Source organism: Dermacentor variabilis, chromosome 1 (assembly GCF_050947875.1).
Source record: "Dermacentor variabilis isolate Ectoservices chromosome 1, ASM5094787v1, whole genome shotgun sequence".
Lineage (NCBI taxonomy): Eukaryota > Metazoa > Arthropoda > Arachnida > Ixodida > Ixodidae > Dermacentor > Dermacentor variabilis.
The window spans coordinates 282,070,547-282,089,012 of NC_134568.1; the positions used below are offsets into that span (position 1 = coordinate 282,070,547).

General features: G+C 46.8%; 2 protein-coding genes across 4 annotated transcripts in view; both read right to left on the reverse strand.

Annotated features, from left to right (window-relative positions):
• Positions 1-1,334: 1,334 nt before the first annotated feature.
• The window catches only part of LOC142566085 (uncharacterized), a 284,712-nt gene continuing 267,580 nt past the window's right edge, over positions 1,335-18,466 (reverse strand). For 2 of the 3 annotated variants that reach the window (XM_075676865.1, XM_075676857.1), the window contains one exon: positions 1,335-4,433. In XM_075676865.1, coding sequence (XP_075532980.1) covers positions 3,978-4,421 — 444 coding nt within the window. In that variant the 5' untranslated portion in view covers positions 4,422-4,433 and the 3' untranslated portion in view covers positions 1,335-3,977. Of the gene's footprint in view, positions 4,434-11,774; positions 11,890-18,466 lie in introns of those variants that run through there. The other variant, XM_075676849.1, reaches the window with a different exon arrangement.
• LOC142566080 (NPC intracellular cholesterol transporter 2-like) lies at positions 12,663-13,356 on the reverse strand. The gene has a single exon (XM_075676835.1). It carries the CDS (start codon positions 13,351-13,353, stop codon positions 12,745-12,747), a length of 609 nt encoding a protein of 202 aa, XP_075532950.1. The 5' UTR covers positions 13,354-13,356; the 3' UTR covers positions 12,663-12,744.

An 18,466-nucleotide genomic window follows, 5' to 3' on the forward strand; every position in this document is an offset into this window, starting at 1 on the left:
GGCAGCCGTCTTTTATCCCTTTCGGAACGGGGCAGCCACCGGCTATTCAGAAAAAAGTTCGGATTTGTTCGGCGTATAAATGCATTTTTAGCGCGTACACGTCACTTTGACGCGGTGAGGTTTCGTGGTTTTCTGACGTCGCGTGACAGACATGCGAAGTGGGCGCAGCCCGAAAACTTTTGGCTAATGGCAAAAAGGCGCCGAATCGGTAATGATTATTTTTCTTTTATTCAATCTATCCATGCATAATGAGTGTGTACACGTCATATCAGATGGGGAACTATCGCTGTTTTCGTGACGTCGCGCGACAGACAGGCGAAGCGGGGGTGGCCCGAAAATTTTTCTACCAATCGTGGAGGGCTGATTGAAGGATTGGAATAGAAAAGTTTGGAATGGCATTACGTTATAGCGCCCCAGGTTTTTTCTTTTTTTTATTGGAATACTATTACGCAGCGACATCGTGCGCTTCTTGACGTAGGGTTTTTGATAATAAAGTAAACCGATAGTTTATTACAAGTAATTTTTCTCAAAAGCTCTTAGAAATCGAGACACCTATTCCACTCACATTTATTATAGGCTACGGTTAATCTGTGCCATAACAGATGACTGGCTGCAGACTACTGGCTCGCGTACATTGCTCTCTGAAGCATGGGTTTCCCAAAGGCTGGTGTCCCCTACCTAACAGCACTCACGCTTAAATTTTGACAACCAAGGCACGTCAGCGGGCCTTGCACACAATCGTAGGTCTGGCCTTAACAGCGCCTGTTTGACTGCACTTTATCCCGCAGCTCCCCATTGTACGCATGACTCTTCTGTGTGAGGTCTGCTCATTTGAATGCAAATTAACCTGAATCGTTGCAGACTTCGATGCTGTCTTCCTTGCGGTCTACGTGATGACTGAGATTGTGTGGCTGTGGGACAGCAAACAGAAACTGTGAGGGTGCGATTGTTTGCTTGTAACCTATATTCATCTGCTTACGCAGTGGAGGCGTGTAGATGCCAGTGGCGGTCGTACCACACTGTGTTGAGAACTCGATACTAGCGTGAGAAAGAATGTGCAAGGGCAGTAGGCTTGCACAGTTATAAATCAAATCGCACGCACAGACAAAGCGACAAAGCCATGTACGACCGGAATGGGCCGCCAATAGGAATCCGTGGCACAGATGCGCTGGTGAATGAAGTGTCACTAGAAAGCCTGTGGTGGCTTAACGATCGCGGCGTCAGAGGAGACATATGTCAGTGTACGGCGCTCTATATTGCCGTCACATGTTGGCGCTTGCGTTGCGTCAGTGCACTCTGCAGCAGCGTCAGAAAAGGACACGTGCAAAAGGTAGTATAATGTAAGCTGCAATTTTATTTGACGCTTCATAGAGTGACAGGAAAGAAAAAAGACGGCACGTGAAACATCAACCAGTAAGAGAGCTGATACTTGGCACAGTTTTGCTTCGTAACACTTCGTGATCGACTGATTCTTGTTTGCTGACGTTCCTGTAAATATCCAAGATTCGAGCACCCTATCGTTGGGCGCGATGTTTACATATTTTACTCCGAAAAGATTTTTTTGTTTTTGTTCTATGGTCAGGGCGGAACGCCGCACAAACGCGCGCACACACACACATTCGCAATCACAGCAGGATCTAAGACATCGCTCAAAGAACTTAATTAGAAATAGGTACTTCTTTCTATCAGGTAGCAGCGAATGAGCAGCCGAGAATGGAATCACGGACGAAATTTCTGGGAGATCTTAAGCTGTTAACTTCTGTGGCACAACTTCAGTATAGCTTCTTTTTTTTTTTAGGAACAAAGTAAGAGAGTTGATATGTAAACATGGAAAAAATACGTCTAGTGCGATACATATACACCATTGAAATGCCGACTCTGGAACAATATTTTAAGCTTGCTATCGTTTTGTTCTTTCACAAGGTAAGTTATTGAGCTGCTTTCAGGAAACCATTATAGAAAAAAAAATGATAGCAGAGATAGTTCCACGTTTTCAAGTGTCGAGATTCTTTACGTAAACAATCGCTGCGCTATATTGGGTACCAAAAGTATCAGTTCTGTAGGCAATTTGCAGTGACCTTGTGGGCAGTTTTATTTCCAATATTTGTTTGTCACGATAAAAAAAAAAAGCAACGATAAGGTTCGAACGGTTAAGTTCCCCCTCTTTCAAAGTGCAAAGATAGGTTGTTTCATTAAGATTTTGGGTTCTTGAAAAAAAAAAAAGAGCTTGCTGGGCCAAAACACTGTTACCTTGAAAACTTTTTTTCACGCGGCAGTTATAGTGCGTAAGAATATAAATGGGGGGGGGGGGCGCTTTACCACAATGCATGCATGACACACGATCACGCTTTCGAAGTGATGAGGAAAGTTATGTTGGGCTCGTTTTAGCCACAACCATTTGACGTTGATGATGGGGTGGGTGATATCAGCCTGTACAGTGCGTGTCACGCTCGTCTCAAAGTGGCCTCGCTCTATGTGTGACAACTAAAGTGCATGTGCGCGGCCCGACGATTCCCGTTTGCTCAGCAAGTGGCATCATGTCCTACTCATGGAGGACTTTGTGTTGGAGGTAGGTGATGATATGTTTCCCATCCTATTATCGCCTCACTTGTGGCATCATTTGGCACCGCCGTAAATGTCCATGGCTCTGCTTTGCGTTGTTAGAAATGACAACATTCGAGAAGGCTCTCCTTGCTCCACAGCAGCCACCACTGACTTCACTTGTTCTATGTCAAGACGACGAGTACACGAAGGCAATAGCGACCGTTCAAGTTCTGATGCTTAACTATCACTGGGACACTGTGAGATTAATCCAGTTGGCATTCCTGTTTTTCTACTGCGAACTTCAATGCAAATCGAAAATTTCTGTCTGGCAATAATAATCGAACTGTGGAAATGATCGTGCTTCGTCAGAAAAATTCTAACCCAGTTGTGGCAGCTGCGTAAGGGTCGTGCTCACACGCTCCATCGCAGCCACACAGACTAAGTACACACGACAGCACTTGCAGAAGTAGCGTGCTTTTGTTCACTGACACGCACTCGTATTCTTGATAGTCCCAGAAGAGTGCTAAACACGACGCCCTGATCTGCACGTTTCAATGGCCACTTCAGAGAATAGGGTTCATCAATGGAGGTTATAGTTTTAATTAGCGCTTGCACGTGTTATTACCAACGTTAAAGTATGAATTTTGCAGCCATGCACGGAATTCTCGAATCTCCAAACCTTCACATATCGAGCCTTACACCCTCTGCTCAGCTATGGTGGATACCTTGAAACTGTAAAACGCGTCAGCTATGGGACTTTGCGATGCGCTACGACCGCTGATGAATTTAGTGCGGAAAGCAGAGCACGTTCAGCTTGGCAATGTATGAGTGTAAATGCGAACTGGGTGACTGCAGTCAGACCTTCGCCTGCTGTTGAATGATGCCCGGGGTGACTCTCTGTTTCCCCCTTGAACTATCGGGCTTCCGGGAGTTGAACTGCTGACTGATACTGCGAAGCTGCTCTTTTTGGGCCAAGAACCGGGTGCTGTGCTCATAACACGTGAGCAAGCACAAATAAATGAACATTAGAAGCCCTCACAATCGTTCTCTTTTTTTCTTCTTTTGCTAGGAAAACATTCAAAAACCTTGTTCAAGTTTTAGTGAGGGATACTGGAACAGAAGGCCCCCTCACACATAAAATTGAAGACCCGCAGACCCCTTAGGTACCTATTGAGTTACCCTTTTTGAAAAGGGCCCAGAGCAGTGGTTTCAACGCTGAAGGTCATGGCAACCGTATCTCGAACCACCGCTACTCGAAGCCTGTGACGGCGCGGGGAGGCAGCGTCGTGCACGCTGAAGCAGCACATAAGAAAATGCCGATTCGCGCTTTTCAGTTAAGACACACGGACTGTTTTTTGGCCTGTCGGGAACGGTTTGCCGTCGCCCCCAGCGGGTCTCGAGCCCTGCAGGTTACACGTCTGCGGCAGCGTAGCCTAGGCGGCATCCTCGCGGGGCTGCTCGTCGTCCTCGGCCTCGGAGGGGCTCTCGGCGGCCGCGACCTGGCCGGGCAGCAGAGGGTCCAGCGAACCAGCGGTGCTCCAGACGCGCACGGCGGCCACGTGTCCGGCCGGGAAGGTGGCTGGCGACAACCGGCGCTTGGCACCCTGCTCGCGCACGGCCTCGGCCTTGTCCAACGCCGCCTGGCTGGCGGCCATGCGCTTGCACATGGCGCAGGCGCACACGAGGATGCCGAGGCAGAGCACGCCGAAGCTGACGCCCACCACGAGCACAGCGGCGGTCCAGAGCTGCTCGTCCAGCTTGTCGTCGCGCACGATCATCATGACGATGGCAACGCTGGCGCCCGACAGCAGGAAGCCCGACAGCGTGAAGATGCCGGCCGCCGCGTAGCAGGCACGGGTGCCCGGGCTGCTCCCCATGTCGCTGCCTCTCTGCGTTACAACACACGACTGCTGGTCAATCAAGTGTTTTGACACGCTGCCGGAGTTGTATAGACAAAATTACTGCTACACAAGCAACCGTTTCGCGTTAGCACTGCAGTTCTGGCGACGCTTTCAAAGCTCGTTACCTAAGCTTTCTTGAGCACTTGCGGACTGTTGCTTTCAATAGGGTACAATAGACAAAAGATGCGGTCAAATAAACGTAGTAAGTGTTAACTGACCTTCGCGCTCATAAAAATTAGTTGATATAGGGCAAGCGTTGATTGAACATAAAATTTTAATTTTGCATTGTCTCCATATGGGCTGCTATTTCCTTTCGCAGGCGAGGCGCTGGCAATTATGTTGGGGTGCATTATTCTATAGTGCATTATTCCAGCCGCGTCTCTCACGAAATGACCTCATTGATGATTCGTGGTAGTTCTGTGCCCAAGTGCCATGCATATGTTATAATGTAAAAGAGCGGATAACTGCAAAGTCACTATTTTGCCTGCAATGACGAGACCTTATAGGCTATAGAGCAGCAAGTTTATGGGCAGTCGGCAACAATTAAGAGAACGGAGTCTTGACAAATGAGATGCCATGACCTCGGGCTCTGTTACTCCCATTTCTACCCATTCTTTGTCATTATGACACGAACAGATATTGAAGAACCCTTCGTCGCATACACGCACATACACACGCAATGAATCGATCATAATTCAGTTCATCACAAGAAGGCATATAGCAAAACAGGCACAGCGTGGAAGACTGGGACACAGAAAGAAAGGCACACAAGGCTCTGTCATATAGGCTAGTGCATCCCAAGAAACGCAGCAGTGCTTTTGTAGCTTTGCGTGTGACAGACTCACGATGCCACGGTCCCAAGATCTTTCTACAGCGAGATCTGTATGTCACTAACTTTCCGTAGTTTTTTCGGCGTCCATCAACAGAAAAATTCATCATGTGGGCCGATCCTGGTGATAGTGCAGAGGATCCAAACTCAATGGCACATACCCCTGTGGGCTCGGGAATCTATAACGCACCCTTCGGCATCTTCGGGATGAACCCACGTATGGGGAGTGCTCAACGCCTGCTTCACCTTTGCCGCATGTCGGCCCGGCATTGCACTATCTTCGGGATCGGCCCACGTATGGTAAGTGCTTAACGCTTGCTTCACGTCCGCCGCGGGTCGGCCCGATATTGCACTATCTTCGGGCCGACCCGCGGCGGAGGTGAAGCTATTTGCTTTTCGTTTGGGAGCTTTGACTGTCGTCTGCTTTCGCTGCCATTACATCTTCACAGAGTGGAATGGTTGTCAATTTTTTTTTCTGTAGAAGGCCCTGCCATCCTATTGCCGTAAAGTTGTCCGAAGGGCAACCTTCTTTTCTTCCTATGATGGCCAGTCATACTGTGAACTTCTCTCATTCTCATCATCTTTCAGTCCCGTTTCTCCCTTCCTCAGTGCAGGGTAGCCTACGGGGCTCAGCCTGGTTAACCTCCGTGCTTTTCTCTTATCACTTCTCTCTCTCTCTCTCTCTCTTCGTCGCATATGGTAGAGGAGTATCAGGTCTATATATGCTATCATTTTTAATTAAAAAGGAAACCTGACTCTGGAACACTCACGTGCAGTTACTCTTAGCGGTATGTGCACCATTTATGAGGCAGACTGCCGAGCAACTAAGTAATCTCTCCTCTTAGGTTTAAATAACGACATTAAGTGCAACGAAAGAGCCATTTCTCATAAATCAGCTTACAGAAAAAACGGTGGATACGATTCACAGGAAACATCTGTCGCTGCTGTTATCAAAGAGGTTCCAATTGTTTTTTATTGTTCTCTCACATCACTAGCGTTTTGAAACGCGCAAAGCTGAGGGCAAAGGTTATGCATAAATTAATGTGCAGAGCACTTTTATCCACAATAAAATTAAAGAAGTCAGTGGAGGAGAACGTCAACACGCACTGTCACTTTACATTCCTCCCTATTTTGATACAATGCGCTAGCCTTCTAGGTAAATTATTGAAGAGCGACTCGATCTGTACCCTCCCCGGGAGCTTCAAGGCGATGCACTTTCCTGGCGCCTTACACTCATTGAAGGAAATGCGATGCTGCTGTCGCATACATGTCAACCAGGTTGTAGAGTATGATGATTATAAGGAACGGTGGGTGTCTATTCTAGGACACCAATGATTCTGGCTACCCGCACCGCCTGGTTCAAGAGGCCCCGAATGCTGATGGCTCCCTGTTCTTGAACCATTGAACACACACACTGTGACGCACGCACGCACGCACGCACGCACGCACGCACGCACGCGCACACACACACACACACACACACACACACACACACACACACACACACACACACACACACACACACACACACACACACACACACACACACACACACACACACACACACACACACACACACACGCGCACACACACACACACACACACACACACACACACACACACACACACACACACACACACACACAGACGCACGCAAGCACGCACGCACTCACGCACACACACACACACACGCACGCACACACACACACACGCACGCACACACGCACGCACGCACGCACGCACGCACACGTACACACAACTCAAACGATTACGAAGTGATGGAATCAGCTCGTCTATTTGCAAAATGAACGCAGGAAATGCACTTCTGCCCACTGTCGATGCTGGTTACTCTTTGTAACTGTTATGTAATAATACATCAGATAGACTTCGGGTTTCACAGAAGAAGTTATTACCGAATTCTAGAGGATTTTATGTAACATTTGAACAATCAAAAGACAATACATGCAAAGAAAACAGTCTATCGTCATGACGGTCGTATATTAAGTGGATTACAGGACGAAAACATCTCCGATGCATTCCCCAATTACCCCTGTCTTGCATCAGCCGACTACATTATACGCCTGCAAACTTTCTAATTTCATCACACCACCTAATCCTCCGCCACCCTCGACTGCGTCTACCTAACCTTGGCGGCCATTCAACTATTCTAGCAGGCCACCGGCTTTCTGCTCTGCGCATTACTTGGCCTGCACAACTCCACTAATTCCTTTTAATCTCAACTAGAATGTCAGCTGCACTCGTCTGCTCTCTAATCCGTACCGCCGTCTCGCAGTCGCTCATACTCCGTCTCATACATGACAGGCAACGCTACGAATGCTTGAGAGACTTGTCTCACTGCGTGCATTCGCGACCAAGAAATAGTGCGTCACGTATGAAATATATATATATATATATATATATATATATATATATATATATATATATATATATATATATATATATATATATATATATATATATAGATATATAGGGGTTTTCTTCAAAGTTCAGCACGCAGGACCCGACGTCAAATACGCAGGAAAGAGACGACGAACTTTTTGGGAGACTTCTTTTTCTTACTTAACGTTTTCGGCTGGTGGACCAGCCTTCGTCAGAGTACAGTAACTCTGACTCTGTACTCTGACGAAGGCTGGTCCACCAGCCGAAAACGTTAAGTAAGAAAAAGAAGTCTCCCAAAAAGTTCGTCGTCTCTTTCCTGCATATATATATATATATATATATATATATATATATATATATATATATATATATATATATATATATATATATATACATATATATAAACGAGAAGAAAGTGGGTTAACCGAGGGGCCCGATTTTTATTAGTCATATCATGAGAAGTCATATCATGACAAACACTGACACCAAGGACAACATAGGGGAAATTACTTGTGCTTAATAAATGGAATGACGAAACGATAAATTAATGGAAATTAAAGTGGATGAAAAAACAACTTGCCGCAGGTGGGAACCGAACCCACAACCTTCGCATATCGCGTGCGATGCTATACCAATTGAGCTACCGCGGCGCTGTTTCTCCACCCACTTTCTTGGGTATTTATGTGTACTAGTAGAACCCTGGGAGTGTTAGCCAGCGCCACCACTCACATACCTCGGCGGCGGACGTAGAACGTCCTTGTTGCCGCAGGCATCACGAGAACGTGATCTTTTTGGGTGAAGGCAGCTGGTCAATAAACCCACATATGCTACCTGAAGGCATCAATGTTGTCGGATTCGAGACCCCCGTTATGTAATAAACGAGAAGAAAGGGGGTTAACCGAGGGGCCCGATTTTTATTAGTCATATCATGAGAAGCCAACAAACACTGACACCAAGGACAACATAGGGGAAATTACTTGGGCTTAATAAATGGAATGACGAAACGATAAATTAATGGGAAATTAAAGTGGATGAAAAAACAACTTGCCGCAGGTGGGAACCGAACCCACAACCTTCGCTCTATTTGTCATCCTGCGAGATTCGCCTTCACAGCATTCGCCTCCATGTGACGCAACATGCGTCGAAGCTTCAATTTACTTTGAGATCTTTTTCTCATGACACCGGTCCCACCTGTGACATCTTTTTTTTTCTTAGAAATAGATTCACTTTCAGGAAACAGATATGCGCATTTCACATACGGCTTCTGTGCATGACAGCGCAGTCGGGCAAGGAAACACTTTGCACAGGCTATTCGAAACTGATTACAACATACATTTGTTATAAGACGTTCGTAGCAAACTAGGTAAGGAACGCGTATGTCACAAATGTGTTAATTACTGCAATCGATATAAATGGTGCTTGTGACATTATACAAAGAAAAAACGAATATGTTCACACGAGGCCCAAAAACTCTTACGGTACAATGAAGACAATACACCTTGTATGCTGACATATTATGCGCAATTATTACGTTAAGGTTAGTATACTCAAGACCTCAGAATTCTTTAAATTGCAGTCATTGAAGTATGAGACAATTCCCCTTATATTTTAGTATAATCGAAAGGGGTGAGAAAGACGCGAATTCTTTTCCTTAAGTTGGTGTCAATCCGCGGGACCGCATATTTACCTGTGTGCCATAGACAGCCAGTTTTTACATTAGCTGTTTTAAATTGGTCAGAATTTTTTTTAGTATGACGTCAAAGATGAATTGTCTACGGACATCAAGCATATGAAAGTGGTCCGCTATTTCATCACTGGTCTTTCCATGATGCTACATTCCGTATACGAGAAGGTGGGTTGCTATTCTGTTTAAAATTGAATTTATTGTGTTGAATTTATAAGGAGATGCTGATCCATAAATTGTTAAGTCATATCTGATGATCGATTCGCCTAAGGCCCTAGATACAAACTTTCTGACACTAATATCACATAAAGTAAGCAACCTGTGTAAGTGCGTACACAGTAATCTTAACCGCTTTGAAATTTGTTCTTTGTGTTGATGCCATGGTGACGGGCGTATCACCGAAACCGTAGACCCAAATATTTCACATTATTAACGGGATCAGTAGGATTGCATGCACAATTTTGACAAGCGCTTTCATGTAAATAACTCGGATATATGTCACCATGTATGTCTTATCAGAATTTTGAAAACGTAGGATATTTGTCTTAGATTTATTAATAAAGATCCCGTTTTGAGCGAACCAATCTAAAAAGCATGTTATATCGTCTTGCATAACACGAGCTCCTTCGTTGCAGTTTTTCGTTGGTCATGCAAGAGCTGTATCGTCTGCGTAGGGATGGATTTTTGGTTTACGCGTAACTGGTAGTCTGGCAAGGTCCGTTATTGAAAATAGTAAATAAAAATGGCTCTAATAGAGTACCTTGGGCGCTCCACATTTAATAGATATCTTTTACTAAACTTACGATTTATTTTTGCACATTGCATGCGTTCGTTTAAGGAGTTAAGGAAAAATGAGAGGTGGGGACCTCTAAATCCAAAGCTATGCAATATATGTAATAACAGCTGGCGATCAATTTTTTCGAATGCTTTCTTCAATCTACAAATATGGCATGTGAGGACCAAATTATTTCTGTCGATTTCCCAACAGCTTAAGTTATTAAAATCTTCTAACAAATACTGCTCAGCCCGCTGCGAGATCAACACTGCGCTGCATTGCATTTCGTGCAAAATGAGTTCATGTTATGATGGACGATCTCTTCCATATTGCTGGGTAGCGAATCGACCCATAATTACACAGATTCAGAAAACTGACTACCAATCAGCGCTTCTTATTCCCTTGACAAGACTATTGAAGGTCACATTGGCCTTTCGTAAATTCAAGCCTATAGGCTTCGCTGGTTAATGTCTTCTATCATTTGATGTGCGTCATCTCCAGCGGTGGTGAACAGAAGAACGCCAGCTACAAAAAGAAGGCATACATACAGTTCCTGCCGACCTGATATCTTGAATACTTCTTCGAAGCCTGCAGTGATGCGAAATTCACGTGGTAGGGGCCAAACCCTGTTCTGGCGAGTCGTTTCATCGCTCAGTAGGCTTTCGAAATTCGGTACAACGAAAATCGCACTTCAGGTGTCATAAAAATCCCGCCATGTGAAACGACCGTAACCCAACGTTCTGTGTTTAGTCTATCTATGTGAGACGACTTTACATTCCAGTGTGTTGAATGTGATCCACGCTTTGAGTTGTCTTAAGTGCATTTACGTGAGTTGAAATTACATGCCGGCGTGTTTTATTTGATATCTGTCGTGAGCTCCTTTTGCGTGCATTTATGTCACCTGACTTTCCTTTGACTATTTAGTACTTGTTACCTTTCTTTTGTTCATTGTAGGCCTAACAAAAATTAAATTCTGGGGTTTTAGGTGCCAAAACCACGATATTATTATGGGGCACGCCGTAGTTGGGACTCCGGGTTAACTTCGACCAGCTGGGGTTCTTGAACGTGCACCCAATGCAGGTTACACGGGCGTTCTTGCACTTCACCCCCATCGAAATGCCGCCGCACCGCGGCCGGGATTTGATCCCGGACCTTGTGCTTAGCAGTGCAACATAGCCGCTAAGCCACCGCGGCATGCCATTATCAGCCTGTACGCCTTCCATTTAAACGGAGTAGCTGGCAAGGCACCAGCATTTCTTAAATATCATATACTACAAGAAAGCTCCACTGGCTGTCAGCCATGCGCTTTTTTTTCTAGATTCAGATCCCACTCCAAGCCTGAAAAAATATAATGGGTCTGACGGGTTTCTAACCGAGGACCTCGAGTACAGGAATCCGATACTCAACGCCTTCTCCGCCACCATAGCGCACCTCAAGAAGTGCACACTACTCACCACTATGTCCAAGGCTATATACATACATCGGTCATGTAACTCAAAAATTACGTCATCGTCGCGGGCAAGAAACGGAATGACAGTCTGTCAATATAGGGCGCTCCAATTCTCCAAAACCTTTTCTCTGCAACTATTCACAGCTTTATAGATGAAGGTTGTCCTAAACTAGACAGATAATGGTACATACATGGACTCTCGCCATGAATTGCACATCTTGCATTTGAATATGTTGTAGATGTAGTAAGGCAGAATCAGGGAACCGAAAATAAGCGTTTACGTTGCTCACAGTCACATTGCCCTTACCAGACTGTTCATGGGGAAGTGGACTCTTCGAGGGGAAAGAAGGCGGTTACGTAGTTCTGTTTACTTAATATAAACAGAGAACGATGCAACTGCCCTCTTTCGTAACAGCCCGCTACGTAACGACCTAGCGGCGTCCAGGGAAACGTAACTACGCACGTGATTGGAGCCGGTGGCTGCTGCACGAGGACATAGTATTTCACAGCCGTGCTCCGCTCCGACATGAACACTGGGAAGCCATGGAACACATCACACTACACCCATAATGTTGGAACGCAAGCACGATGCACCTCTGTCGCAGCTTACACAGCCTGCATGCGTGGCTTTCGGATTTCTGAGTGAAAAACAAAGAACTGTTCGCTGTTGTCGACTACGAGACACTTTTCATGCTCTCTAAGTGCTTGCCTTACTCAACTCGCGACGGTTCTTCGAATGCATGCTTTTTTCCTTACTGCAACGCAAAAAGAGCAGCACAGTCCCCATTAAAGCTGACGAAGTCTGCCCGCCTTCTTTTACTTTCACTTTTTTTCTCCAGACAGCCGATATAAAAAAAAATGCAATCGGGAGTGGTGAACACATCACTTCCACCTTGAATTACGAAGGGATTAAAGGACTGCCGTCCATTTTATGTCACTTCGTTCGCAGCAAAGAAGCAACAGCATTTTTTCCAGTCGGAAAGCATTACAAAAGTCAGTATCAAAAATGTTGGCTGTGCGTACTCAACCGAGTGGCAAAACCCGGTTGAATAGGCATGCCGGTGAAGAAGTCTGCGTGCTGAAACGGGGCAAATAGAACTTTTTAATCCTTCGAGGTCAGCAGTCACACTGACGAACAGCCTGGTCAGGAAGTCGAGACGCTCAGCTGCTGATGGAAACGGGGATCAGCTGGCAGATGAGGTCGTTGCCATGGTCGTCGACCAACTCCCACCTGATATTGAGCGAGATGGACGGGTACGAGGATTTGACGGGAAACGAGCCGCGATAGGTGTAACTGCCCTGCGGCTTGATTGGGCACGCCACGCCACTCTGGCAGGCGTCCGGCTGCGGCAGCGGAAACGGAAGGGGCACCTCGTGGATCACACCGTGCACCTTGACGTTGACGCCTTTGCTGGCCACCTTGGAGTTGAAGGCGATGGTCACGTTGGCCAAGGTTCCTTTCTTAAGGACGCAAGTGTCGGGTTGCTTGCAGCCGTCGACGTGGAAGTTGGCGATGGTGCCATCCGGCGAGGCGCACTGCGGCCAGTCGCCCAAAGCGCACGCGACTGTCGACAGCGTCAGGGCGCCGAGCAACAGCTGACAGCGCGACTTCATTGTTTGTGTGAGAGGGGCCTCACGGCGAACTGAGCAGCTCAGCACTCGGCACCCCCGTCCCTTTTTGGCTGAGATTGACTCGTCACGTGATGACGACGCAAAGAGGGGGAGGTAGCCCTGCGTGGCCCCTGCATCCTGCGAGCCTTTCCTCTCCATTCTGCCCCCACCCCCTTCCCCTTCGTCGTCATTGGCATCCGCACATTATCGGGCGTCACCTGATGGGGGCGGCAGGCGCTCGCCGACAGATAACTGTGTTGAAAGGCCTCTTTGTCTCTCGGCGGATAGATGTTTATCATTTTTATCGCCTGACCAAAGGCTGTCGGGGACTGATAGGAAGCCAAGTGCAATGCAGCTATGCAGCAAGAATGTACAAAACGACAAAGGTTTTTATTATTATTTATCATTATTCCCAAAACCTTTGGTATATAGCAGCGAGCAGTGGCTAAGAAACTTAGCATGACAATGCCTAGGTCGGCGAAGTTGTGCTTTACGGCGGCCTTGACAACTACGCTCTTGAAGCGAAATTGTTTTCGCATCGGATGCAACAGTCTGGGCCGGGATAACATAAAACTATTGCACTCTATTTTTATTCCTAATTCGGCATTAGCCCTCCGTGATGGTCAGTTTTTCGGGCTTTGCCCATATGGATGCGGCCACAAAAAATTTGGCCAATCACGAAGGCTAATGGCGGATTTAGAACGAAAGAGTGGAGTAGTTTTACATTACTCCATCCCTGAAGTCGCCGATAAGGCACATTTAAAACGTTTCTTTGTGTCGACGTTTTCAACCTAGCGGAAGGGTTTAGCGATGCGAGTTCTCGATTCCCTAGTTCAATCTGCGTAGACTGACTTTTATTCAAAACAAGAGCTTATATAACACTGCAGAAGAGTACGCATTTGAGCTGGTTGGTTCATGATTACGAGCAGTGAACAGCGCTATGCAACAGGACGAAGAGAGGGACACCAACCACAGCGCAAACTTACAACCAAGTGTCTTCATTCTTTCAGTCAGCATATATATATACTCTACCACTATCTCAAAGCACTGAAGCAACAGAATTCAGCATGCGCAGGGACAATAAATTGCAATAAATGATATAGGAAGGCAATCTTCTTCGGAAGGAGAGAAATGGAGGGGAGGCTTACACATGCTTCGCAGCTATTATGAATGTGGAAAGCTTCGGAAATAAGACATGCGCGGTCATCGCGGTATTTTGACAAATAGGACACATCTTTAAAAGACGGCTTGCTGCCGCATTCATTGCAATGTAGTGACAATTGACTATCTCTAGCTTGTTTTTGAACTTTGAGTATTCGCGCATGCGGTCATTGATGCACCGCCCCGTTTGACCGATATAGAAAAGCTTGCATGGAAGAGGAATCTTATAAACCACACACTCACAACAGTCAACAACAAACCTCTGCATGTGCTGCTTTTTACAACTTTTTTTGTTGTTCTCGGTCACCCGATTGATTCGGTGGCACAGGCTACCTAACTTATTTCTGGAAGTGAACAGCAACCTAACGCTTGCTCTGCTGACAACCTTTTTGAGATTATGCGCAACCTGGTGCCCATATGGGATAACCGCAACCGTTTGCCGTGAGCGATTCTCAGATTGAGCAGCTGTCGATTGCTTTCTTTTAAGGCTTGTTGCGAGGCTTTCAGCGATGCTAGTTAAAGCGGCAACGGGAAACCTGCGAGCTTCAGCCCGGCTACTTGCAATTCGAAGCTTGGATCTACTTGGTGGTCACAGGACCTGATGAGGGCCGCCTTCATGCAAGATCTTGCAATACCGCGCTTAACTATCTTTGAATGCGTGGATGAAAAGGGAAGGAGGCTCTTATGAGACCGAGGAGCATAACCCCAACATACATGATTGCTTGAGAACGAGAGCTCTAATTCTAAGAAACGCAGCTTATTGTCTGACGGATGCTCCGTTGTCAATTCGAAGGAATCTAAAACTGTGCGGAACACGTCATATATTATAGCAGCAGGCTGTGAGGAGTGTAAGTATTACAAAAAATTAAATAGTCATCAACATATCGCATCACTTCTACAGTGCTCGTCTGGGTGAGCTTAGTTTTAAGATTGTGGTCATAGCTGGCCAATAAAATGTCGCTTCGAACAGGAGCAATACATGAACCGATGCAGACACCTTTTTTTTGCATAGAAAGCTTATCCTCCATGGTGATGAAAGTGGAAAGCGTTTAAAACCTTAAGAGCTCTAAAAAACTGTCGACATTGATATCACATGCATTCTGAAAGTTAAGAACACCGTATTTGTCAATGCAAAGGCCAACTTCAATGCATACATCTTCTTCTTATTCTCAGTCAGCATATATATGCTGACTGAGAGAGAGAGAGAGAGAGAGAGAGAATGATAAATGAAAAGTAGGGAGGTTAACTAGCACTGAGCCCGGTTGGCTACCCTACACAGGGGAAAGGAAAATGGGGAAAGATTAAAAGCAGAAGAGGACGTCCATTGGGGATATCGTTCGGTCACTCAGTCCGGATCACAGACGGTGACTCAATCCGGTAGCTTTCAAATATCGCAGTAGCGCTTTTGCGGCCTTTTGTAGCTGCCATATGCGAGGCAATGGTCCCAAGATCTTGTTCAAGGTGAACGGTTTTAGAGATGATTTAGAACTGTGCAGAGGTCATATCTTTCATTTTCAAAAGATGGACAGTAGCACAGTAGATGTTCTATAGTCTCCTCGACACCGCAGACATTGCACTCGGTGCTATCAGCCATTCTAATCAAACACCTATATGCATTGGTGAATGCGACGCCCAAGTGTAAGCGGCACAGCATTGTTTCCTCACTTTGCGGAAGCCGTAGTAACAGCCGCATTTGCATAGATGGGCCGAGGGAATATGCTCACAGAGCATTCAGTCAGCATATATATTCTGACTGAAAGAATAAAGACACTTGGTTGTTAGTCAGCGCTGTGGTATGTGTCCCTCGTTTCGTCCTGTTGTTTAGCGCTGCTTACTGCTCGTAATTATATAACACGGCAATATAGCTATTTTGAGAGTTATGTTGAAGGAATGAGCAGAGTTTTCGCTTCGCAACCTATATTTGTACGGTCCTGAAAATGTAGGGATGATCACGAAGGGAGAGAGAGAGAGAGAGAGAGAGAGAGAGAGAAGACAAGGATGTTACCCAGGAAAGCGTCTGGCTGGCTACCCTACACTGGGGTAAGTCAAAAGGGAAAGATGAGACTGAATTTTGTCATATGTCATGAGGGGCCAAATTATTATATCAAACATACCATGCGAAACTTTCTCGAACGCCTATTCACCAGCAGTTGCAAACGAGCTGACACGTTGGCTTTTGCAACTATAAAGAAATAATGACTGAATGATGCAGAAAAGCAAGGGCTGTCTTTCTCGTCGTACCCATACGACTACGTGGCTACTCGCAGTGCATTTCATATTGCGTTCCTAACAAGATGTAGCCGTGTCGGTGAGAGTTGGATATGTGACCACGATAATGACAGGGTACATCCCCTCAATTGGCTGAAATGCTAGATTGCACCGTGCTAGGGTCCCTGATATCGCGATCATTAGGTGCAGTTTACGCAATGTGAGCGCACAGTGGGCGTGCCCATATCCCACATAACGGCGGGACAAAAGCCCCGCGAGTCGACTAATAGGAAATCCTCGACCAAGAGCGTCGCTCGCCGCGACGCGAGCCATGCACGAGTGCCTGAACGTGACAGAAGCGCCAAGCTCGACGGGGCAAAAGCGCGCCCGTGCGTCGGGGGAGCGTGCAGATTACACGAATCCTCGCAGAGAGAAGGCCAGTCAAAGGAGCGGTGCCGCTTTGTCTAAGCCGGGGTGGTCGTTCGCAGCGAACCTTTGTGGGAAAACAATGGCCGCAGAAACAATGACGTCCATTTGGAGAGCGAATGAAGCGTGCGCCGCCGGCGAACACACGCGCACGTGATCTTTTGGCGCGGCGACGCCGTCGCGCCCGCGTGCCCCACGACAGCTGTGGTCGTCGGGCGGCTTGTTGGACACGGCCCATTTGAGGAGCACGCGGCGGGCGGTCGATGCAGCCACCGCGCGCGCGACCACGACGCCGCGGCGGTCCTGCCTCCTTCGGTGGGGACGCGCCTGTCTCGCACCGCGTCGTCGGTAACGACCCGCACGCGCACGCTGCCAGATCCGCAACGACTGCAGCACAGTCGCCGTGCATTTGCACACGGGCCTCCCACGAGAGAGAGAGAGAGAGAGAGAGAGAGGGGGGCAAACAGCTTGCGCCGCGAAACAAAGAAGCTCCGGTCTGAACCGCTGCCTTCTTGGGGTGTACACGCGCCCATACCACGTCGGGATAAGCAGTGCTCGGCTGCAAAGCGCATCGGTCGCCGTTAGTGCGGAGCGTCTTTTAGTGACGTTCTTCTGGAGTGACGAACGACGAGGGGACGCCGTACAGTACGGGGAACGAAATCGAAGCTTGCCGCTATATAATTAAGGCAGTCTGTGTAAGCGTGACAATTCGTAGCTATGTATGCTTTATTCCGGTGACGTCGCGACATTTCCCGCAAACGACTCAATTTTAACGGAAACCTTGCTTTGGCGATTTTTGGGGATTGCTTGGTTCACAAAGGTTGCTCCCACGCACAAGTCACACTTGCGTCGCATCCGGCAGTACGTATTTCTATTTTGTATAGCGCTATTCAAACATTCAGAAGCTTCGAACTGGACCGAGAACGTCAAATATTCCTCTCTCGAATTACTTTGTTTACGGTGGTCTCGCCGATTTAACGGCGATCAAGACGCCAACACAGCTCATAACCATCAATAATAATAATAATAATAATAATAATAATAATAATAATAATAATAATAATAATAATAATAATAATAATAATAATAATAATAATAATAATGCAAACAACCATAAATGGGAACACAGTAAGATATCGTCATTTCGTGAGAGCTGCACTAATTCTTTTACAAGGAATAAACCTCTGCGTCCTCTCGTGCCCAACGGCTGGATGATGTGTTTGTTCGGCGGAGCGTTGTGTAGGCAACTAAAACACGCCGCCGCGACTAATCATCATACTCAGCGTGGGTATTTAACGGGCCAACAACGTGAGCTATAATCTGAACGGCCGCCGACAGAGAGAGAGCGACCGACTTTGTACAAACGACTGTTTTTCCGCGCTGTCGGCGCTGGTTGCATGGAGCCAGAGATCGTCAGGAAAAATTCGCAAGGATGGGGGAGCAGATATGCTGATCGTCGTCGATACGCTCACGATGG